At 38.1% G+C, this 19,642-nt stretch overlaps 1 protein-coding gene and 2 long non-coding RNA genes across 4 annotated transcripts in view; 1 reads left to right on the forward strand and 2 right to left on the reverse strand.

Moving 5' to 3' along the window:
- The window catches only part of LOC149130726 (uncharacterized), a 3,234-nt gene extending 1,649 nt beyond the window's left edge, over positions 1–1,585 (reverse strand). Inside the window, exon 1 of one of the 2 annotated variants that reach the window (XR_016238724.1) lies at positions 1,567–1,585. This is a non-coding gene — a long non-coding RNA (uncharacterized LOC149130726). Of the gene's footprint in view, positions 1–36; positions 171–1,566 lie in introns of those variants that run through there. The other variant, XR_016238722.1, reaches the window with a different exon arrangement.
- An 8,559-nt stretch (positions 1,586–10,144) lies between these two features.
- Positions 10,145–18,829, forward strand: LOC106874075 (uncharacterized). Its single transcript, XM_014921669.3, has 4 exons — positions 10,145–10,449; positions 14,925–14,955; positions 17,691–17,768; positions 18,170–18,829. The coding sequence occupies exons 1-4, from the start codon at positions 10,291–10,293 to the stop codon at positions 18,670–18,672; spliced, it is 771 nt and encodes a 256-aa protein (XP_014777155.1). The 5' UTR covers positions 10,145–10,290; the 3' UTR covers positions 18,673–18,829.
- LOC149130727 (uncharacterized) lies at positions 10,746–16,233 on the reverse strand. Its single transcript, XR_016238725.1, has 2 exons — positions 16,116–16,233; positions 10,746–11,153 (listed from the first exon to the last, which is right to left on the reverse strand). It is a non-coding gene; the product is annotated as an uncharacterized LOC149130727 (long non-coding RNA).
- Positions 18,830–19,642: the final 813 nt, after the last annotated feature.

The raw sequence follows: 19,642 nt of genomic DNA on the forward strand, positions 1-19,642 counted from the left end.
GTAGCAAGACAAAAGCGAAATGAAGGGGTAACTTACCAGCTGAGGTGTTACATGGTCAGTGACCGTCAGAAGGTTTGTTTACATAGAGTTACGACGGGGTCACCGATATTATCCCACGGGCTTTAGAGGCATGAGAACGCTAGTTTACATAGAAATATAAAGGGAGGGTGTCTCTGATGTGATGCTAAAGGTTGTGGTCAAGGAGTCATTCGGGTGGGTGAGGGGAGGTAATTAAAGTGAGCGTTTACATATGTGTCTGCTAGCGTGCAGACACCTATTTACAAACACGTGCGCACATACGTAAGCGCATACCCATGTGTACATACCCACATACCCACATACACCCATACACCCCCACACACAGAAACCTCCACATTTGTCGGTGCGATAGGCATGTGTTTGCCTGAGAAATGACAAAGTGGTAACTGATTCAATTATAACATTTTTATTAGCTGGAGTTAATAAATATTAATAGCCACTACATTCAATTTTAACAACTTGCTTCGAGTTGCTAGACAAATGATGGAACCAGGATATGTTCGTGTGTGTGTGTGTGTGTGTTCGTTCTCTCATCTTGCTTGGCCGGAGGAAAATCTCTGTCTCACACTAGCAGAGGTCTCATAGTAGCAGTCTCCCTGTCTGTCTGTCCCTGTGTGTCCTGACGTCTTGCTGACCACTCTATTTATAAGAATCGTGGCAGCTAGAAGGACATACATACTGCAGCAGAGTTTGTACCTAAATAGGTTAGATGCTGACCAGTTGAACTTCGCCTGACATTCTAAGGTCGAAGGTCAAAGGGAGATGATCGATCACTTTTTGACAGGACAAAGAAAACCTGTTTTTCGCGCCTGTTGATTGTCGTGTTTGGGCGACCGCTAATTCTTAGATTCGGTTTCGAATCTAGGCTTGGAGAAGGAAATGTAAATTTTTACACTACCCCTCTTCTAGTGAGAAGGCCGGAGATCGAACGATTTTGGAAATGTTATCTTTTTGTGTATGCACAAAAAAATTTTACAAGGTGCAACAGACAAGTGAATGTCAAAAACATGGGACATAAAAAAAATATGAAGCAAGGATTCACTGTTGGTGTGTGCTATATGGTGGGCAATGCATATATGTGCCCAGGCAGAAACATGTTGGCGCGTTGAAAGAGACGTGCATCTATTGATTGCTCGACCCACTAGAGGTCTAAATAGAGGCAGGTTGTATTTCAGTGGCGCAAAAGATCAAATGGTAGCACGAGTGAGAATGTGACTGTTGCAAGTGTGTGTAAACGTCAGATAACAAAATATTTTTACAAGAAAGCAAAACAGTTTAAAAAGAAAACAAAACATATGTACATGCAAAAAATGAAAGAATGTTCATCGAAAAAGTTCGCTTGTGAAATGTTCAGTAAAATGTTCAAACAGAAAGTTTTTCGCTGATATGGAACAATGTTTTCTTTTATGTATACAAATTGTTCGTTGAATTCTTTAGGTTTGAATGTAGGTGATGCAGTCATATGAGTTATGTTTTGATGTATGCGTTCCATTAAAGAAGATGGGTAGGTTGAGAATTGGGACTTACCCGAAAAACTTGCACAAACCTTGCTGGCCATCGAACAGTTCTTCCCGATTTAGTGTGCCGGGGTTGTGCAGAATCTGTAGTGCTTGCTGGGGTTGGTGAGTCTGTTCGAGGAACAGAGGGAACTGAATGTAAGTCGTCCTCGATGAAGCCTTTTTTCAAACGATCAATCGAAACGGTATTTCGTTTACCTCCGATATCGAGGACGAAATACTTGGGTTCTCGTTTGATGACTTTGTACGGCCCGGAATATGGTGGCCGGAGTTGCGATGGTATGCCATCGTTTCTGACGAAAACATGAGTCCAAGTGTTGATGTCCTTGGTGTTATGTTTCCCTCGGACTGACTCACAGAGATAACATAACGAGTTATACAATTTAATTATTACATTTATTGTTCAATTACATACAAAGAACGCACTCACCCAATGTTCGTTATGAATAAACAAAAGTCATGTCCGCCATATATATATCAATGACATTCGTCATTGATCTCCATGTTCTTTGGTGGCCAGCCTTCACGGACGTAGCGCATCACTGTAGATATCACTGGATCTTTCCCTGACTCTTGACGGAGGACGTTAGCATCCACAGGTTGGACTTGAATTCTAAGAGCTTTGATGGCACACACCATGTCTATGTCTTCACCATTTTCCTTTCTGTCAAAGTCGTTGTCATCACCGAATGGCAAGCGACTGAGGGCATCAGCATTGCCATGATCTGCTGATTTCCGATATTCAATGGTGTAGTCAAACTGGTTCAGCCACAGGGCCCATCGTGCTAGTCTGTTAGCAGCGAGAAGTGGCATCCCTTTCCTCGGACTGAATAGTGATGTCAGTGGCTTGTGGTCAGTCACGAGTACGAATTTACGACCATACAAATATTGGTAAAACTTCTGCAAGCCAAATATGATAGCTAGGGCTTCCTTTTGAATTTGACTGTAGTTACGCTGTGCAGAAGTGAGAGTCTTGGACATATTGGATATTGGGCGCTCGCTTCCATCAGGATAGCGGTGAAACAGGACTGCTCCAATACCAACGTTTGATGCGTCGCAAGCCAGTCGCAAAGTTTTGTTTGGATCGAAGTGTATCAGAACTTGACTTGATGAAAGTACATTTTTCAAGTGATCAAAAACTGACTGTTCCTCATCTCCCCACTTCCAAATAGTTGACTTTTTTGTAAGGCAATAGAGTGGCTCTGCTATACTGGCTAGGTTTGGGATAAACTTTCCATAAAACTGAACTGAACCTAGGAAAGATTTCAAGCTTGATTCGTTCGTTGGACGTGGCATCTTTAAGACTGCTTCGACTTTGGATCCCTTAGTGATCCCTTCAGCCGACAAAATGTGTCCAAGGTATTCTACACTGGGTAGTGCAAACTGGCACTTTTCACGGCGACATCTGAGTCCATTGTCGCTTAGACGTGTGAGCAGACACTTTAGGTTGTTTAAGTGACTGTTTGCATCTTTCCCTCTGACGAGCATGTCATCCTGGAAGACGGCCACTCCAGGTAGATCATGGGTCAGGTTTTCCATGATCTCCTGAAAGTAACCAGGTGCTGACTTAATTCCGAAAGGGAGTCGTTGTTGCAGGAGTACTCCACGGTGAGTGCTGAGTGCGAGTCTGCGTTGACTTTCTGGAGCCAGCTTGATCTGATTATAGGCATCAGCAAGGTCTATCTTTGTATATCCGAATCCACCTCCGAGTTTCTGCATCAGTTCAGCAGGGAGTGGCATTGGATGACGGTGATCAGCAAGTTGGTCATTAATTCCCACAGAGTAGTCACCACAAATCCGTAGTTTGGGCTTCAGGTTGCTTGAAGCGTGTGCTTTACGAATCGGTACCACTGGCGTTCCGTATTCATTGAATTGAACAGGCTTCCAGATTCCCTTGGCGATGCCTTCTTCGTAACCTTTGGCCAGGTCATCACGAAGAGCAAATGGGACCGGACGTGCCTTGTGAAAGACTGGTGTTGCGTCCGATTTGAACTTCACTTCCAGTTCAAAGTTCTTGAGACATCCCAATTCTTGCTTGAAAAGATCTGGAAATTCATCACACATGTTGTGACAATCTTGCTGCAGGGAAACATAGGGCTCGCTTGAGGTCTTTGGATACATCCCTTCTGCACCTTCCCTCTTAGCTTGGCTGTCTATGCTTTTCAAACCTAGAGCAGTGTCTACGGAAATTCCCAGAGTCTGGATAGCATTCCGACCCAGCAAATTAAGATCAGAGATCTTGGTGACTATGTAAGGTATAAGATCCTGCTTACCAGTTGTTGGATCCTTGGTTTGGCCCATGAAAGTTCCTAGAACAGGCAGGTTGTGCTTGCTGGCAGATTCATAGCGATGCTTGACATCTTGCAGCTTTGGTCTTCCAAGTTGTTTCCAGACTGACAAGGAAACAAAATTGCCTGTAGTAGCAGTGTCCAATTCCATTGTGAACAGTCTGTTCTGGATTGTTACTGGCACAATTAAACTGTGAGTGTCTCGGGAAACTTCACCTAGGATCGCCTTGACTAGCTCAGCTTTTGTGATTCTTTTCACGGGAGTTTGTGAATGGCCATTGCGTTGCTGATGTTGTTTTTTCCTACACACCGCTTGCAAATGACCCTTTTTATCACAAAAATGACATTTGGTTTCCCTGAAAGGACAGTCTGTTGCTTTGTGGGCCTTTCCACATCGGTAGCATTTCTCCTGGTTTGTGGAATAAGACTGCTGATGTTTCTTTTGAGGACTCTTATTCCTGTTCTGCTGGACCTTGTACACCTGCTTGGTTTTGGAACCGTATACAGTTTCTTTTGCAACCTTTGCTGCGTCTTCAGTCTCAATGGCAACCTGGACAGCACGGGCAAAATCTAGTTCTGAGTCTTTTATCTTAAAGGAACTGTTCTGGGGCCACTACTGTTCATAGTGGCCCTTCTGGACATGCCCACGGTCACTTGGAGAGCCACTGTCACTAGCTATGCTGATGACACAAAGATATCTCAGGCAATAAAGAATCCTGATGATATTGTAAGCCTGCAGAATGACCTAAATGCAATATATAAGTGGGCAGAGCAAAATAATATGCAGTTCAATGCAAAAAAATTTCAAGTACTGCGCTACAAGACCACAAGCACCTCCCAACTGGCATACACAGGGCCTGAAGGTACTGCAATCCCAGAACCACAAACAGTAAGAGATCTGGGCATCAACATGTGCAGTGATGCATCATTTCACATGCACATTGTCAAGTTGACAGCAAAGTGCAGACAACTGGCAGGGTGGATACTGAGGACATTCCGTACAAGGGATCAAAAAGTCATGTTGACTATGTGGAAGACATTTGTTCTGAGCCGCCTAGACTATTGCTCTCAGTTGTGGTCACCACACAGTGTTAAGCGGACAGCAGAACTTGAGGCAATTCAGCGGCACTATACAAAAAAGATCGCCACAGTCCAACAGATGAACTACAGGGAGCGACTGAAGGCACTAGGTCTCTACTCCCTGGAGCGCAGGCGGGAGAGATATGTAATAATATACATATGGAAAATACTGGAAGGACTGGTGCCAAACTTTGGCATCAAGTACTACAGGAATGCCCGCACGGGTTGCCACTGCATGGTGCCAAAGGTACCGTCCACTGCATCTCACATAAGAACGAGATACTGCAGCAGCCTCGGTTTCAGAGGACCTCAGCTCTTCAATGCCCTGCCAAAACATTTGAGAGACATGCAAGACATGGATGCGGAGGTCTTCAAGACAAAACTTGACACTTTCCTCTCCACGATGCCAGACGAACCAATGGCTTGTAATGAGACGCAGTTTAGGGCAGCTATGTCAAATTCTCTTATACACCAGATGTGCCAACAAAACTGTTGATTGGACCATGTCAGGTGGGAGAGAATAGCCATGCAAGGAACGTGAAAATCACGGTGGTGCACCAGCATGACCGCAGCCAATTGGCTGAAACACATAAATAAATAAATAAATATATATATATGTATGTATATTTATTTATTTTTTTATTTATATATATATATATATATATATATATATATATATATATAAATATAAATGGCCTGAAGGTCACATCCTCTCTGGGATATCACTGCATGAACAAAGCCAGGCAAAATCATTGCTAGAACTATCCAACATGCTGTTCATGGAACAAGTGATACTCCAACCAACCAGGGGAAGCAATATTTTGGATCTCTGCTTCACAAACAATGTGAGCCTAATCCATAATGTGAAAATAACGCCCACATCTCTCTCAGATCATAACATTATAGAATTAACTATGTATGGTCCTAGACAACCCACTGACACCCACCCCACCAGGAGGACTCAAGCAATATCCAACCTGAATTTCCACAGGGCGGACTGGAAGTCAATTCGCAGAGAGATTCGAAATCAAAACTGGCATGACAGCCTTTCTATACAAGACAATGACCTCAAACTAAGTCATTTTATGTCAACCATACAAGACATATGCACCAAATACGTGCCATATAGAAAGACCAGCAAACATGCCAATAGAATTCCTAGAGACAGGAAAATCCTTATGAGACACAGAACAAAGGTCTCAAACCAGTTAAATAGAGAACTGGAGGATAGGAAAAGGGCTAAATTAAAACTAACACTGTTAGAAATAGAAAACAAAATTAAACTCTCCCATGAAAAGGAGAGAACAGAGAAGGAAAAGAGAGCAGTAGAAAGCATAAAAACAAACCCCAAGGCTTTCTATAGATTTGCAAAGGAGACTGCTACGGTGCAGTATAAGATAGGACCCCTATTCCTCACCATACAGGTGACAGGCACAGCTGTAAGATGCATTACGGATCTATAGCAACTGGAAGGGCATGACCCAATTGAAATAAGAACGTGTGACGTTTGGAGTAAAGGGAAATGAAAGTGTCGCCTCTGGAGTTTGCAAATGACCACTATACCGATAGGTAACTGCAGAAAAAATTTACAATCAATAAAAGTCTTAGAACAACCAGTCACTCAGCTGGGAAGGCCTTGAAATCAATGTTACCAACTGGGGACTATGTGTGACCCAGTGATAATAAAAAGTGGAGGCAAAAATGCGTCTCATTTTCTTGACAATCTATGCACCACATTGCAGAAATCACAATGTAAGTATATCTTAAAAGGATAGTCTTACACTGTTGTACCGTTGAATTACAAATAATGCTCATCTGTTATGTTCGGGTGACCCTATAGGTTCCAATAGTACAACTGTATTCGTCTTTGCTTAGGAAAAATGAGTAAATTGTGGGTGTGAAGTCCCCATGAAGGGGTCTTTGTGACTTCTAAGAAGAAATTTTAGAAATATTACTTTATTTGTGTGTAATCTGTATGGTTAAAATTCCATCAACATCAAAAATATATGAATTTTCATGGTGGTTATGGCCGTTATGCATTGAATATAATTTCTAAATTTCATAAAGATCCATTCAGTACTTTTTACGTAGTTTTGGATAAAAAAAACAAATGATTAATGTGTGCGTTTGTGTGTATGTGTGTGTGTGTGATTGTATATATGTATAGATATCTGTATGCATGTATATATGTGTATATATGTGTACATATTACTTGTACATCTATATATACATCTACACATATGTATACATATACATGTATGCATATAGATCTATATCTCTATATATATCTATACATATACGTGTACATATACATCTATATGTATACATATACATCTCTCTCTCTGAAACCATTAAAGTGAAAGTATCTGTCATTATAGTATCGAAATGTGATTGTTTCAGTTAGTGGAATAGTTTCATTTTGAAAGTGAAAGTATTTGACATGAGTGTTTTTGTTTCACTTTTGACACGTAATACTTAAATAGTGGAGGAGATATTATGTTGCTGTGGGCTTGAACTATGCGTGGCCATTGCCAGTACCGCCTGACTGGCCTTCGTGCGGGTGACACGTAAAAGCACCCACTACACGCTCTAAGTGGTTGGCGTTAGGAAGGGCATCCAGCTGTAGAAACTCTACCAAATTAGATTGGAGCCTGGTGTTGCCATCCGGTTTCACCAATCCTCAGTCAAATCGTCCAACCCATGCTAGCATGGAAAGCGGACGTTAAACGATGATGATGATGATGATGATATACACACACACACACACACACATATATATATATATAACTAATTTAGAGACAAACCACCACTCTACAACTCAGTCAACGAAGAACCCGTCCAAAACCATGCTGTGAGGCATATACCATATAAATACTTATCTAAGATATTAATCTAAAATTTAAATAATTTTAATAATCCACACTATATCATATAAAGAAACAATCATCATAAAAATATTAATCTAAAAATCAAATAAATTATAAATTGGACAGTAAAAATTAATACAATAATATAATGAGTAAAAGTATAAAAGTGAGAACTGAACTAGGATTATATAAAATCATAAGTTGCAAGGCTGGATTAATTCTTTATTCCCTAATATTATTACTATATACATATACATATACATCATCATCATCATCATCATCATCGTTTAACGTCCGCTTTCCATGCTAGCATGGGTTGGACGATTTGACTGAGGACTGGTGAAACCGGATGGCAACACCAGGCTCCAATCTAATTTGGCAGAGTTTCTACAGCTGGATGCCCTTCCTAACGCCAACCACTCAGAGAGTGTAGTGGGTGCTTTTACGTGTCACCCGCACGAAAACGGCCACGCTCGAAATGGTGTCTTTAATGTGCCACCCGCACAAGAGCCAGTCCAGGGGCACTGGCAACGATCTCGCTCGAAAACCCTACAAGGCCAGTCAGGCGGTACTGGCAACGGTCACGCTCAGGATGGTACATCTTATGTGCCACATGCACAAGAGCCAGTGCAGGGGCCCTGGCAACGATCTCACTTGGCTTGCCGGGTCTTCTCACGCACAGCACATTTCCAAAGGTCTCGGTCAGTAGTCATCGCCTCGGTGAGACCCAATGTTCGAAGGTCTTACCTCACCACCTCAGCCCAGGTCTTCCTGGGCCTACCTCTTCCACGGGTTCCCTCAACTGTTAGGGAGTGGCACTTTTTCACGCAGCTATCCTCATTCATTCTCACCACATGTCCAAACCAGCGCAATCGTCTCTCTTGCACACCACTACTGATGCTTCTTATGTTCAGCTTTTCTCTCAAGATACTTACACTCTGACAGGTATGCACATTTACATTACACATCCAGCGGAGAATACTGGCTTCATTCCTTGCGAGCTTACGCATGTCCTCAGCAGTCACAGCCCATGTTTCACTGCCATGTAGCATGGCTGTTCGTACACATGCGTCATACAGTCTGCCTTTTACTCTGAGTGAGAGTCCCTTTGTCGCCAGCAGAGGTAAGAGCTCTCTAAACTTGGCCCAGGCTATTCTTATTCTAGCAGTTACACTCTCAGCGCACCCACCCCCACTACTAACTTGGTCACCCAGATAGCAGAAGCTATCGACTACCTCTAGTTTTTCTCCCTGGAATGAGATAGAAGTTGTTTCCTGTTTGTTTACAGTGTTTATTGCACCTGAACATCTGCCACATACAAAAACTAACTTCGTAGTTAATCTGCCTTTGATATTGCTGCACCTCTTAGCTTGCACCGGGTACATCTTATAGAGTTACTACCTACACCTTTATAAACATATATATATATAGATAAACAAATATACATATACATATATAAACATATACGGTGGTGCACCAGCATGACCGCAGCCACTTGGCTGAAACACATAAATAAATATATATATATATATATATATATATATATATATGCATAAACTTTAATACATATATACATATATATATATACACAAACATGTATACATATATACATATATATATACACAAATACATGTATACATGTATACATATATATATATATATATATATACACATATATATACATATATATATATACACATATATATATACACATATATATATATATATATATACACATATATATATACACATACACATATATATATATACACATATATATATACACATACACATATATATATATACACATATATATATATACACATATATATATATACACATATATATATATATATATATATACACATATATATACATATACACATATATATATATATATATATACACATATATATATATATATACACACATATATATATATATACACATATATATATAGACACACACACACATACATTCTCATCTTTAGATAAAGATGAGAATGTTTGTGTGTGTATGTCTGTTTGTGTGAATCCCTAAAACCTGAAAATTACACAACCGATTTCATTCCAATTTTACACATGCCTTAATTAGGGTCCATGTAGTATTATGCGCCTAAAAAACTTTCAACTTCTTGCCTAATGCGAGCCCAGAGCAATCTCTTATCCCTTACACCATTTCACTATTACGTGCCAGAAGTCAAACAATGAAATCTCTCTATTGTAATGTGAGATACTTTCACTTTAATAGTGAAACTATTAAAGTGAAACTATTAAAGTGAAACTATTAAAGTGAAACTTATCTGCTATTTCCAATTAGGGTGTGTGTGTGTCTGTACTATATACGTATATCAACAGGAAATTGAAAATTTGTTGGTATACACACACACATATATATATCAACCCAAGAGCAGAAATTTTACAGTTTGCTTTTCCTTTGACTGGTATACACCAAGTACAAAATTTCTCTGTTGTAGAAGATACCACAACCGCCAACAAAATGATTTCTGCTTCAAAACTACGCGATTATTTTGCCAGATTACACCTGAAACTCAACATTCCTCTGATTTTGGTTGGTGTGATGTTTGTTATGATGACTGTAAATTTCTTGCATCAGACCTCACGTATATCAGAGTTAGAGAAAAGATCCATTGCAACGGTAAGATTATTTGATTTATACGCATTCTACGTACAATTACCAAAGGTGGGATAGGGTTTATATGATATGTGGACAAAATTATTCATTGATAAGATGTGTACTGAACATTAAGAACACTTAACAAATACGTTTGATTCGATATTGTGGAAGCAGAAATCACTATAATACATCTGTGGCAATCACAGTAGATCAGGTGTCACCAAACTTTTTTCATGGCGAGCCAGATAACTCAGAGAATGACAAGCACAGACCACATAATCATTTTGTTTAATACAATACAATGAATACACAAAAAATAAAGACAATAAACATATTTATTTACCAAAAAGTTATCAAAGGTGATGTTAACAATAAAATAGTTACATCACACCCAGTGTGCATAAATATCAGAATCTCATAAGAGTAGAAACGATTAGTGAGATTTGTGAAATTGGTGTTTAGCTTTTAACATATCATCAATATTTGCTTTGGAATTGCTGTATCCAACCAAGAGAATTGCTTTCAAATGTTCAGCAGTCAACCTCGTTCGATGTGCTGACTTCACAGAATTCCTTTTTGAAAAATGTTTGCTCACAGACATATGTTGTTCGAAAAACTGGTGTCATATCAGAGGCAAATGACCTCTCATTGCAGGTATTTACACAAAAGGTATAACGCGGTGCGAGCCGGATGAACTGACCTCGCAGGTCGTAGTTTGGTGATCCCTGCGATAGATTGATGCATTTATGGATTACAAATACCAATAATCTATACACTTACTAGCAGTAACACCAAGAATAATGATTTTAAACCCACACACGTACAATAATCTGTAGACTCGGCCATCTTCACTAACTCCACAAATGGTAATCTAGTTCTGAGGTTTTGTTTCGGAATTTCTCTGCTTGTATTATTCCCAAGAACCTATTACTATCGGAATTGTTTCTGTTTTCAGTCCCTTCACAGTTCTTATCTCCATTTCCAGATAATTTTATTTGAATAATTTCTTCAGTGCTATGAGAGATATTGTATTGTCTTTTGAAAAACATATCCATTTCGGTACCAGTGATGATAATTATCATTGATCTCCATGTCTGCACTGATTAACACACACCACATTACACTAATCCCTCATCATATTGCAGTTCACCAATCATGGTTTATCATTTTAAGCTTACATCAATTCCTTAGTGCTGATGTTTTGCATTTATAATAAATATATACAAATAATAAAAATAATGAAAAAAAATATATATATACAGTACTGTATTATTTCTACTTCACGAATTTTCACCTATCACAGTGGGGTTTGGAACGTAACACCTGCCAGAGTCGAGGTATTACTGTATTTCATAATGCTACCATAATTTCCAGAGTGTAAAATAAAATGCCATTTTTTTTATACCTACACATATATATACTCGTTGGCTAAGTCTGGCTAGAGACGACGTTGTCAGTTTTGTCTTCTTAAATCTCCACATAATCCTGCATTTAATGTAATCTGCTTCATTACATTCATCCTACGTTACATTAAACTTTTAGTTTCAACTTCTAATACCATTATACAGTTTATCTATTGGTCATACTTTGCACATTGCCAACATACGGGGTTCCTCTTTGCTAGGCACAATTTTAGATGAGGTTTATAACTTTCTCCAATTTTTGTTTTTTGTCCCCTTTTCTCCTTGCGACTGTCCCTCACATCTCTTTTTTTTTTAATTGTTGGGCTCCTTGAAAATATATTTTGTTTGTGTTTTGTATTTATTTTTGTAATTAATTTCCATTATTCTATATAATATAGATTATGAACATCTTACAATAGACTTTTGGCTGTATTAAATTCCCACTCCACTGTAATGATAAACATAACAGATCTGTGATAGGTCATGGCTGATGCATTCGTTATTTTTTCCCTTTAATTGTTGGAAATTCAGCAGAAATAACTTTAAAAAGATCATACTGCAAACACAGGGGGGGGGGGGCTACAGTATTGATTTATAAGCCTTTAATACACTTGGTAGTACATTATGGTTGCTTAAGGAACTGCGGCGTTCATACCAGCAATTAATATGTATGTACCAGTTGCCAGAAATGTGTTTATTATGTGAGATTGCTCTATCCAATTGTGGTTATTTAAGCAAAATGTTCTAAGATGGCTAATAGCTTGGATGTTGTGGTGAAGAAGGAGCAAGAATGCTTGCAATATGCATATACACACTTAATTTTCTTTATTGGATCGCATTGTTTACATAGATGTATTCATATACGAATGCCGTCACTTTCAGTGCAGGCTCTAATTTATACAGAAAATCTTCAAAAATAACTTTAAAAAGTATTTTCTCCCCAGTTTAGTCTTGCTGGCCACATGGAGCAGCACCCTGTAACTCCTATAGTATGTGCAACCGAAACCCTTATGGGACAACCTAGATGAGATGAGATTTAGTCTTGCTAGAATGTTCAGTGTTTTGCTGAGAAGATTAAAACTGATTAATAGATATATAGAGTATTGACACCTATAATCCCATTTTTTGGCATCTAGCCTTGTCTTATGCACCGAGCAAAATAAGCACATGATTATGGAAGCAAGGGAAATGCTTATGGCATTTACCAGAGAAATGGTAAACGGTTTACAGTAGGAAAGAAATCACTTTAAACTTGCTTAAATAATATATGGGATGCCTTTATCTCTTCTTAGAAGCAGAAATGTTACCTAAGATTAATTATGACGATAGGCACAGTAGGAGTGGCCGTGTGGTAAGAAGCTTGCTTACCAACCACATGGTTCCGGGTTCATTCCCATTGCATAGCACCATGGGCAAGTGTCTTCTACTATAGCCTCGGGCCGACCAAAGCCTTGTGAGTGGATTTGGTAGACAGAAACGAAAAAAGCCCGGTGTATATATATGTGTGTGTGTGTGTGTGTGTGTGTGCCTGTGTTTGTCCCCCCCCAACATTGCTTGACAACCGATGGTGGTGCGTTTATGTCCCTGTAACTTAGCAGTTCGGCAAAATAGACTGATAGAATAAGTTCTAGGCTTCCAAAGAATAAGTCAACTTTCTCGACTAAAGGCGGTGCTCCAGCATGGCCACAGTCAAATGACTCAAACAAGTAAAAGAGGATCTAATCAAAGATAAATACAGAGGTAGTATACAAAAAAAAAAAATTTACCATCTCATTGTTAGTTTTGCTTTATTTTGAAAAACAAAAATTTATTTTATAGTTTATTTTTGTTTTCAATTACATGTACATGGGGCCCCAAAATATTTCAAGTGCTTAAGGTTTCTGTGAGTTTTAATCCAGCCCTGGTTTTAAGTATTAAACTAATTCTCATCAGAACTCTTTCCTGAACATTTTTCATTCGCCTATGTTGTTTGTTCTCAGCTGTAATTACTGCAACCCAAGTATTTGGGTGTCTGTATTGTAATAACTCGTAGTATCTCAGTTCGTTTGACCTATTATAATATTTGTTTTCTTCTTTCTCCTATCTTCAGTCTTGCCTTGGTACATTTCCAAATCCAAATTTCATATTAATTCCGGCAAATATTTTATCTACACATTTATGATGTACAAAACACTTTTAGAGGCCTTTTGTCCTTCCATATTATTTCTAGCATTTGTATCCGAGTCCAATTTTGTTTATATAGAGAGTAAACATAAAAAGAAATGGCATATCGATAGATGGGACACTTTGAAACAAGAATGTGCTCAATCAGGTTTGAAATGGAACTGAACTACAACACAAACAATTTAAAATTGTCAAGAAGGCCGAGGGTGTCTGGGCATCACTCAGCAGCTCTCCAGCTATCTTTTAAAGGCTGTATATGGTTATGGTGCAGCCACACTTGGAATTTGCATCACCTGTCTGGAACCCCTATCTTGCTCAGGACATTGACTTCCTGGAAACTGTTCGGAGACATGCAACCAAGCAAATGCCTTCCATCAGGCATCTCCCATACTCTAAACACCTTGCTTCTTCCCTGGGCATGGATACATTGAAGCTCTGATGTCTGGCAACTGAATTAGTAAACACCCACAAAATTATTAACCATCGCACCAACAACCACCTCAATCACCTTTTTGAGCTCCATGTGTCTAATACACATGTGGGCATGCTCTACAAAGTCAGAAAACAGCACAGCTCCCATGACTTTCAGAAACATTTCTTCACACTCAGAGTCGCTGAAGCATGGAACAAACTACCAGCATCAGTTGTTAGTTGCCAAGACATTGCTTCCTTTAAATCCTCCATGTTGCCTGAAATTCACCAACACAAAACCTGATATCCCCCCCCCCCACCCGCCACTCCATATGCATGCACCCATGTATATCATGACTCATACACTGTTCACTTTCCTGACTTTTATACATAATTCTATGTACTGTACATGCACCTTTGATGAGTTGCAGTGCACGCACACACACATATGCATGTATGTATGCATACACACACAACATGCATATCTGACATCAAAATACGTTTCCTATGTAATTTCAGACTACGAGTATTCCACCTACACCAAGAGCCGGTAAGTTTTGCATTTTAATGGCTATTGTATTCACAGCTGTCTTTATTTCTACACGTATTATAAACTGTTGCCTTCTCCCTTTCTCTCTCTCCCTGTTTATTCTTCATATTTTCTTTGCAGAGATGAAGGAAATGGCTATTTCATGTTTTCTCACTCTTCAAAGGGAAAGTAAACTTCCTCTGCGAATACTGTTTGGCCACAACATTTTATGAGGTGTCGCTCTCCTCCTACTCGGTCCTGCCACATCCCATATCTTCCCTAAGCATTCTCTTAATTCCAGTCCCTTCTGGATCATAGTCATTTCATTCTTCTCTATATCCAACCTGGACTCTTTGAATGTTACTGCTTCCATTGAAACACCTGTCTCTTTCTCTATGGCACCACTCATCTACACAGCCCTAACTCTTCCTTCCATGTCACTTACCACTTCACCTGTGCTACAAACAACGTTACATACTGCATATAGTACAAAAAAATCTGCGTGGTAGTATGCAGTGTCCGGTTGGAGATTGGCAGACTGTTTTGAAGAGAATCTTTCAAACATCTGACACAACTTCAAATAGTTTCTCCACATTTCTAATCTGCCCCTACACACACACACAAATTCTCAATGGAACACTGCAGACATTATAACTTCAAAAAATGTAGCATACAGTGTCAGGTACTAGAGCAGAACATTTAGCCTTTAATTGTTTCGCATTAAAACTTGCTTATATTTATAAAATATTCAGGTCATTTTGGAACTAAGCAGCTAGAAAACATTTACTGATGGCAACTGAGCCTCACCGCGCCATAATGCTCGAATTAATTCAGTATGAGTGCACAAAGCAAAGAGGATCCAATCAATGATAAAAACAGAATGGAGTACGTAAAGCAAGAATACAGACGCGTGTTTTCCAGAAATTCCAGCATACTGTCATGAGATGCTGTGTTTTGATTACTGCTTTCTCTGTAGCTCCTGTTGAGTGCAAACAACCAAGGTGTTATCTCCCAAAGACATGGCAAAAAAGCTTGGCGAATCACTGTCTTGTACTCCGTTGGCGTCACTTGGAGCTTAGTGTATTATTATGCACAAAGATAAATTCATTTTCTGGACGGGATGCAGGAGGAAAGAGTGAGAGAAAGTTATGGCGAAAGAGTCAGCAAAAGTTTGTTATTACCTTTTGCTAGAGCCGCCCATCTCAGATTCGAAGCCGCGATCCCGAGTCCGCTGCTCTAGCCCATAGGCCATGTAACTCCACATAATTACCTCTATTAAGAATAAAAAATAACTCAAAATATTTTTGGCACTTGAAAAAATATTCATTTTTTAAAATTATTAATTAGAAATTTAAAGATAGGTTATAAAAATTAATAGCAGTACATAATTAGTTATTAGAATAATACAAAAATTAGTTATATATTACAGTAAAATTTGCTTGAGTTATTACCAAGTCTTCACATTTTTAGTCTTGACCCAATGCCTATTTTTGGCATAATGAATTTGCTTACCAAATATACTATTCTACTTTGCTAAAAACTTTAGCTATATTGCTACTCCTGACTCTTGCTTTTTTAGTATTCTAGTGTGTAAATATTTTAACAAAATGATGGTACCTTTTTTTAATTATAACGTTACTTTGTAAATTAAAATCAAATAATTTTTAATATTCAGATTTTATCTTTAGCTGCGATATTTTAAGTAAAAATTTTCTTGTTCTGTACTTTACCAAATGTAATAACTTGCCCTGTACATTTCCAGGTTTATAATCTTAAGAATAGTATTTCCTTTGCTTGCATGTAATCCATGTTTTTTCCAGGCTATTATACCATTATGCTAATTAATAATGTGTCAAATGTGTTAATTAGTGGTGGGTGGTGTTGATAATTTTTTCCTGACCTCAAAGACGCCGGTGACAGATATTAGAAGACCCCTTATATTCATAAAAAAAGTATAGAACTATATTATCACCCTCAAATTTGAAAAACAAATACGCATAACATTTTCCTTTTAAAACTTCATTGCATGAGATTGATACCATGAAATTCCTTGAATTGTGTTCTATCATTTAAGCTTAAATAAAATATAGTTTGTTTTTTAAAAAAAAAAAGTTAATTATACTTAAATCTAATTTTTTGCCTTATATTTTCTTGCATGATATTTTACCTCACAATTTTTAAATACAATTTTTTGGTTGCATGGGAACAAAACTATGAAATCTTCCAGGCTTTCTTCTATCATTGTAGCTAAGATAAATATATTTTGCTTTATCTCCAATTACTCCCACCACCAACCATGCTGTAAGCCTTATTACACATTATTTTCTCAACTAATTCATTACTACATATTCTCATGTAACTGCATAGGTTCACTTTCTGTTTCTTATTCTACAGCCACACAAACAACCCAATATCAACCCTTCCACTTCTGCAACATTTCAACAGTTCGCTTCACCGTTGCCGTCTTCCATTGCAGCTCCTTTCTGAAATGTATCCATTTACATAAATATCTCCATTACACCTACATTGATTCAACTGTGAACTGTACGATTTTCCAAGAGAGGTTAGGGCCTGGAATCCTCCATACGGACTCACGACATGTTGCTTAGTCAAATTAGCCCATCATTTACTCCACAAATGTTTTGTTGTCAATGCTGCACTTCTCCACATCAGATGTTTCACCTATACCAATTTAATCCCGAGCAACGTCGGGTATCTCTACTACTCTATATATAAACCACATATTTCTCTTACAGTTGTTCAGTCTGGTGCCATATACACACATTGGGGAAAACAAAATTGCACTTCTAGAAGATCTATCCAAGTCTATTCAGGTAAGCATATATAATGCTCCAACCCAACATTCGTTATTTGTGTCTCGAGAAGTTCCACACTACAACACAACACACTTCTAGATTACTAAACGTTACAAATAGTTTCCCAGAAATAAAACTTGAAGCATGGATTTTACTCAAGATACTATTTTTTTAAAACAACTTTTGATTCGTCTTCTGAGAAGAAATAAGTGAAAAGTATAATTAATTAACTCTTATTTAATTCACTAGAACCCGATATTGGTTTGTTAACGATAATTGATGAATGTTAATTAGATTAGAATGCTACATTGGAACAACTGTTCTCCATTGTACTCATTTATTTGATTCATTAGATATTTCAATTTGATTTATAGATTTCAAAAACTAACACTCAAATCATTTCATATATATGTTGACAGGAGTTGCAGCTGGAGCGCATTACACACACAGTGGAAGTGGAAGTAGCTATTTGTGTCTACCAATGAAACCTCAATGGGGTAATTACACAAACACTTGTGAAACCGCTGGCGCTATATACGGTGTCGAATACGAACTATCACAATATTCGAAAAGTCCGAAATTTGGAATGTTTGCACCTAAACCATACGCTTTGCATGATCAGGATGTCCCTTGTGCAGTCTGTGAGACTAAAAGACCTGCTTCAGTTATGATGATTCCAGCTCGAAAAGAATGTGTTGGTAGATGGCAAAAAGAGTATTCAGGTTATTTGATGAGCGAATATATAAAGCATGCAGGTAGAACTGAATATATATGTGTCGACAAAGAAGCTGAAGCTAATACCAAAGGATACGAAAATCTGAATGGTGCTCTATTATACCACGTACAAGCTATCGTTGGTTCATTGCCAAGTCCTCCATACGAGAACAATAGAGAGTTAACATGTGTTGTGTGTAGTAAATAGTCAGGTTTATTTCTTCCTGAAATTTATACTAAATATTGAGACATATAATGAAATGAATGATTTTTGTTGAACATTTACATTAATAAATAACAATTTAATATGTGGGTTTGGGGCAATATATATATATATATATATATATATATATATATATATATATGAGCAAACCAATCTGGTCCATTAAACAAAAGAAACATAACTATACCATGGGGTGGGAAATAATCAGTACAGCTACACCATACTGTGCATGAGGAGGTAGATGTGAGCTATGTATAAAGGAAATATCTACCAAATAGTCATATCGAGGCACAAATTACTTAATACCAAACTTGAACAGGCCTTAAGATGCTTGCATAAACATAGCAAAACATTTAAGAAAAGTTCGAGATAGCTCAATGTCTCAGCCACAGTTTTATGGGAAGGATAGAAGAACATACCCTAAATTCAAAATGTCCATAGCCCTTCATAACCTACCTAACATATATACTATCCATCTTATACTACCAAATATAAATAACACAGTCAATAAATATATGAATAACTAAAAACCTTACATGACAAGCACTACATTTGAATATGAGATTGTCAACTCCTACAATACATAAACAGGTATGCCAAAACAATATCAACCTTGACCTAGTTAGATAGAGTCCTGACTTCGGAGAGCAACAAATATGAAACAGGTCAACCGTGCAAGCTTACAATCAGATCAGATCTCAGTTTAAAAACAACTGCCCCTATCTTGCCCTGAACCCTAATTAACCAACTAACGAACTGTATTTAGTTTGCTTCAAATCTAACCAAATGGACAGACCTTGAAGAAGTTGCACAGAAAATCATGCCTGGTTGCATGTGCAACTGCCTGAACTTTGTGTAGTGGAAACATATGTAGGTCTTAACAAGTCTAGAAATAATGCTGTTTGAAATTATAAGAGGAAACAAATCATGAGTATGACCAAGTCTCCATATTCTA

This window comes from Octopus bimaculoides, chromosome 28 (genome assembly GCF_046866305.1).
Source record: "Octopus bimaculoides isolate indiv1 chromosome 28, ASM4686630v1, whole genome shotgun sequence".
NCBI classification, from domain to species: domain Eukaryota; kingdom Metazoa; phylum Mollusca; class Cephalopoda; order Octopoda; family Octopodidae; genus Octopus; species Octopus bimaculoides.